At 32.1% G+C, this 5,239-nt stretch overlaps 1 protein-coding gene across 1 annotated transcript in view; it reads left to right on the top strand.

Moving 5' to 3' along the window:
• Positions 1 to 2,058: 2,058 nt before the first annotated feature.
• Positions 2,059 to 5,239, top strand: part of Smp_133210 (putative alpha-glucosidase) — a gene marked incomplete at both ends in the record, with an annotated part of 19,676 nt that continues 16,495 nt past the window's right edge. The window contains 2 exons of the mRNA XM_018793432.1: positions 2,059 to 2,130; positions 4,254 to 4,676. Coding sequence (XP_018647945.1) covers positions 2,059 to 2,130; positions 4,254 to 4,676 — 495 coding nt within the window. The remainder of the gene's footprint in view (positions 2,131 to 4,253; positions 4,677 to 5,239) is intronic.

The raw sequence follows: 5,239 nt of genomic DNA, 5'->3' as shown, positions 1-5,239 counted from the left end.
TACTGCTAAAGTAACTCATATAGAGAAAAGATTTAGAGTGAGATTATTTTACTAGTGATTAAGTTAAGAATGCTGTAACTAGGATTTTCTGGATATTGAATTCCATCGTTGAATGTAAAAGATAATTTATTAAGTACTTTGAATAAAAAGATTAGATTTAGTTTACGTCTCCTTTTCGATAAAGTGTCAATTCCAAGTTTATGAAATCTGAACTTACAATTCAATGTGCAATCATTTCCAAGAATTAGTAGTGAAGATCGTCTCTGAACAGATTTCAGCATTAATTTGTCCTTTATGCGAACACTAACAATAACAAACGTGCAGTACTTTGTACATTAAAATTTGTGACTTGTTGTCATGAATTATGCAACCCAGAAAATGTTGAAACTTGGAGGTCTGTTTCAAGACCTGTTCTGTGAAGAACTAATTGTAGGGATATCTGATACTGAAGTCCACTACCGTTTGTAACTTGAACAACACCTTATCATTTATGGCAAGATCTAGGTTGAGTGAAGTATTACCAAAGCATTTCCACCCACAATTGATTGAGTAAACTTATCTTGTTACATTTACATAACTTTCTGATGATACATAATAAGGAAAAATTAGTAAATTAATTATTCCAATTAAGTTCAGTGTTTTAATCAGACAGAAATTTATTATCTATTTTTCTCTAGTTTACTCAGGTGAATTAACACACGCACACACATACAAACGTACATAGCAAAACATTATCCGTAGTAACTTTTTTCTAACTATGATTGTACATAGAACAAATATAAATGAAAACTAATTACTACCCTTTGACAATAAGTTGACAGTTAGATGAATGATTTTCAATAGAATTCTATGCCAACAACCATATATATAGATAGATAGATTGCCTGTGACTCAGTTCTTTTTTATTTACTCTGTAGTTAATTTTATGCATTTTGAAGTTTAACTATAAAAATAATTAGTATTAAAGTACAGATTTTCTAAATGAAATAAACTATCAGTCAATTCTTGATTTATTCCACTTAAAATTTAGTTTACTTTAATCAAAACTGATCAAAATTTAACATTGGATAGTGGCTAGCAGTGGAATCCAGGAGGCGCGTTTCGCCCTATTTGGGACTCTTCACCTGGATGCACCTCCATCTCAGAGTTGATATTCACTCTGGGACTCGAACCCAGTGCCGTCCGCTTCAAACGCCATCACGTTATCCACGAAACTGGTCAGTTTCTAATTGACATATGTGCACACTATCCCATCTTTGCTTACAATACCTGTGAATTAAGGCTATATCGAGGCAATATGCATAGTATGCACATATGTCAATTAGAAACTGACCAGTTGCAGTCCTAAACATCAATGGGAAGATTCAAACAAACAATACTAAGTGAATTTAAAATTTAACATTGTTTAAGAGCAATAGGATAATTCATACATTTGCCAATAAACATCAGACTCCTTGAACAAGTTAGCGGATAAATAAATAACTTGTTTTCGTTTGAAACGAAGAGTAGTAGGTTGGAGTCTCAATGTCAACACCAAGAACCAGATTTATCTAGCTGACGAGCCCCAGATAGGACGAAATGAACGCCGTATATTTTACTGGTAACCATATACTATATATATCATAAAATATTACTTGTAATGCCGAAACACTGTAAGAATGGTAAACTTCATACTTAGAATTATTCGGTTGCTGACCAATAGACAAAATAGATTACCAATATCAGTTATCACGGTTATGATCCAATTATTTTTATAATCATTTTTATAAAATGTAATTTGAAATTTGTTGTTTTCTCATCTGATTCTAGACCATTTTGGAATTGTTGTCAGAAAATTATTGGTCTAAATAAATAAAACCCATTATCAAACTGTGTGTTACGAATGCAAAAGAAAAAAAAACGTATTAATTGTCTAACATTGTCTGATTTACGATACTCAATTAGCTCAACCTGTGATAAAGAACCTTAATCCTCATTATGTTACTATGGAGAAGAAACACTTTTCTCTTAACACGATCCTACTTCTGTTTTGTTTATTCTATAGATTAACGTAAAAAAATGGGTAAATGTGAGATTGTTCATTCGATTGGAAATGTTCGTCATCTTCATGATGAATCGTTAATGAGTATCGTGAGTATTTAATAACATAATGAGTACCTACTATAAAAATAGATTATTCACAATGAATAATAATTATCATTATCGTTATAACCTCTAGTAAAATTGATTCTGGATTAGTAATGGTCTTTAAACAATTCCAGAAAACACGTTAATACACTGATGAATTGATTTCTCTTTATTACATAAGTTTTATCAGTAATGATCAATCACCGACCAGTAACAAATGTAATGTTTCAATTCATTTTGTATTGGATGTTTAAATCTTCCCATTGATGTTTAAGACGGCAATTGACCAGTCTTTGATTGGTATATTTGCATCTTGTGCAGATTACTTCGATATTGCCTTAAATAACAAGCATTATAAGTAAAGATGGATAATGACTAGCAGTGGGATCCAAGATGCGCGTTTCGTCCTGTTCGGAACTCGTTCAAACAACCAATAGAAAATGACTTACAACTTCACAACACTGCATAAGTTAGTGGCTATCTCGACTCATTTGTAAAGTGGATCACGCGATAACGTTTGAAGCGAACAGTACTGGACTCAAGTCCCAGAGTGAACATCATCTCTGAGATGCAGGTACATCCAGCTAACGAGTCCCAAAATAGGACGAAATGCTAGTCTTAAATTCCACTGCTAGCTTCCATCCATCTCTGCTTATAATGTAATGTTTTTCTTACCCTTAGTTTTGTTCGGATACTGTCAATTAAGGTGCAAAATAATCACTAATTCACGCGGTTTGACATCACATACATTATGATTTTATGTGAGATGATTGTAGACATTCGTCGGATATATTGGATTCAAATTGAGTGCTATTGAAATTTACCGGCAAGGAGTATCTGCAATCTAAACGAAATAGGTGTTTCCCGTGACATGAAAACTCTCCTTATTTACTGTCACAGGCACACATGCCATTGGATTAACCAGAAATGTCTTTCATAGTAAGAACATTATTCCCCTCATGAGTATAGGTACATCGTTCAGACTAGCACCAACTACCAAAAAACCTAAATTCAACCTGGCTAGTAACTGTTTCTGTTCATTCATACACGAGTTCATTGATGAGCTGCTACAACACTCCGAGCTTGATTGACTTCAGACTCCATAAATTCTTCCTTGAATTTCAAAGAGTTTATCATGAATTCTGTTATTGTTAAATGCATAATTATTGTTATTGATTAGTTTCAATTTGAGCAGAGATATGTAGAACTTGAAGATAATTTCTGTTTTCATCTTATATTAGTAATGCTGGATAGTTTTAAAACACAAATAAAAAGCTGAAAAGCACTTCGTGGTTCCGAATGCTCCATCAGTTGATGTCAGTTTATTATAGAAACAGCCTTCAAAGCTATTGCTTTTCTCACTTCTATAATTTTTCAACACTTCGATTAGTCCACATCATATTATTCTGAAATTACTAGTTTCACATTCATCGCAGATAATTTGTAAATGAGTAAACTCTAAGAACAGATACATGGAATGTAGTTCAACTGACGAACGACACTGTCATTAGTATATCATGTGGTTTCGGATAAATGAATGACTATTATCCTTCTGTTAAGTTTAATCACCTTTACCCTGAAAAATTAACATTTCAGGCCACACACGTACATACGCAAAAACAAATTATCGAACATTCTATAAAAACCCTTTTTTTCAGGTAATACAATTTCACTGTCAATCGGTAGTTTATTACTATTATCATACATTTATTTCTCAAACAAAAAACTTTAGCTGGCATTGTTTTATTGTGTAAATCAGAGTAATTAAGCCATAGTTTACTGGTTAAACACTTGTGTTTTACTGATGACCTTATAGTTAACATTGAGGGGAAATTCAAACAAATAATGTATCATCAAACTAATTCCAAATATTATACAACACTAAAAAACGTTAATTCACATTGTCATGAGTTAAATAATGTCAGTATATTCAAGAGGTCAACCGAATAGTTACTTTTTCTAATTACAGTCTATATATTTAAGCAGAAAACATATTACAATGATTCATTTGAAACTGAACTAAAATCCAAAATTTCCGAATGTCACTTATATTTCTACATAAATTATCAATTTTAATATTATTATTTTTGCTAGAAAATACTAGACCTACTTCAAATCTCTTCAAGCAATGTGAAAAAATTTCCCAAGTTGAACGTTTAGATTGTCATCCTGAACAACATGCAACTCGTAGTGAATGCGAATCTCGAGGTTGCTGTTGGATTCCAAAATCTGCATTAGATGATGATGGATTACCAATGTGTTTTTTTCCAAAATCCTATCCAACTTATCAAATTTATTCAAGTCAAAAGACTGAACGTGGTTCTATTGTTCAATTGTATAAGTCAAATCCAAAATATTATCGAAATGAAATAAAAAATATTTCATTTGAAGTGAGACAAGAAACATCAACTAGGCTACGTTTACGATTTACTATACCATCACAACTAAATAGATGGGAACCATCTCTACCGTTAGGACGATTAGAAGATACTCCAATAGCAAATGTTCAATATAATGTTTCGATGGAGAGTTCACCTTTTGGATTGAAAGTAAGTATATGTATACCCATTAAAATACTGGTAAAACTACATTGTCAAAAGAGAGGTGGTTTGTATGGTTTAGTTCGAATTCAAGTCCATTTTTATCGCCGGTTGACATTAACCAGAAAGTGGTTGAAGTGTAGGGAGCATTTTTATTCTATTTCAAAGCTTCTTAGAAGCACGAACCAGTAACAAAACACTAGATTGAACCCTAAGATGTCTAGCCTTCATGCCCACCTACCATGTTGTCCTTAGACCACTGAGTTGGTATTTTTCAGTAAAATTAAACCGAAATATGTCATAAGGATCGTTCAATGTCATTAGAAAATAAATATCTTACTTCCAATTTGGTTTAATTCCCCTAACCTATTAATTTATAAGTAAATCTTCGTGAATCCGTCTCTAATAGTTGTTTATTTTTGAAATCAGAAATAATAATAATGTCAGTGATGTGTATAATATGAAATCAGAAGGGGTTTTGTGGAGATTTAGTATTTTCATAGTTGAAAGCATGAGTCACTTGAAGCTGCATCTAATCTAGATTCCTTATTTTTTGTGGATTGGTATTAAAA

Source organism: Schistosoma mansoni, chromosome 1 (genome assembly GCF_000237925.1).
Source record: "Schistosoma mansoni strain Puerto Rico chromosome 1, complete genome".
Taxonomy (NCBI): domain Eukaryota; kingdom Metazoa; phylum Platyhelminthes; class Trematoda; order Strigeidida; family Schistosomatidae; genus Schistosoma; species Schistosoma mansoni.
This window is presented reverse-complemented; position numbering and strand designations above follow the sequence as displayed.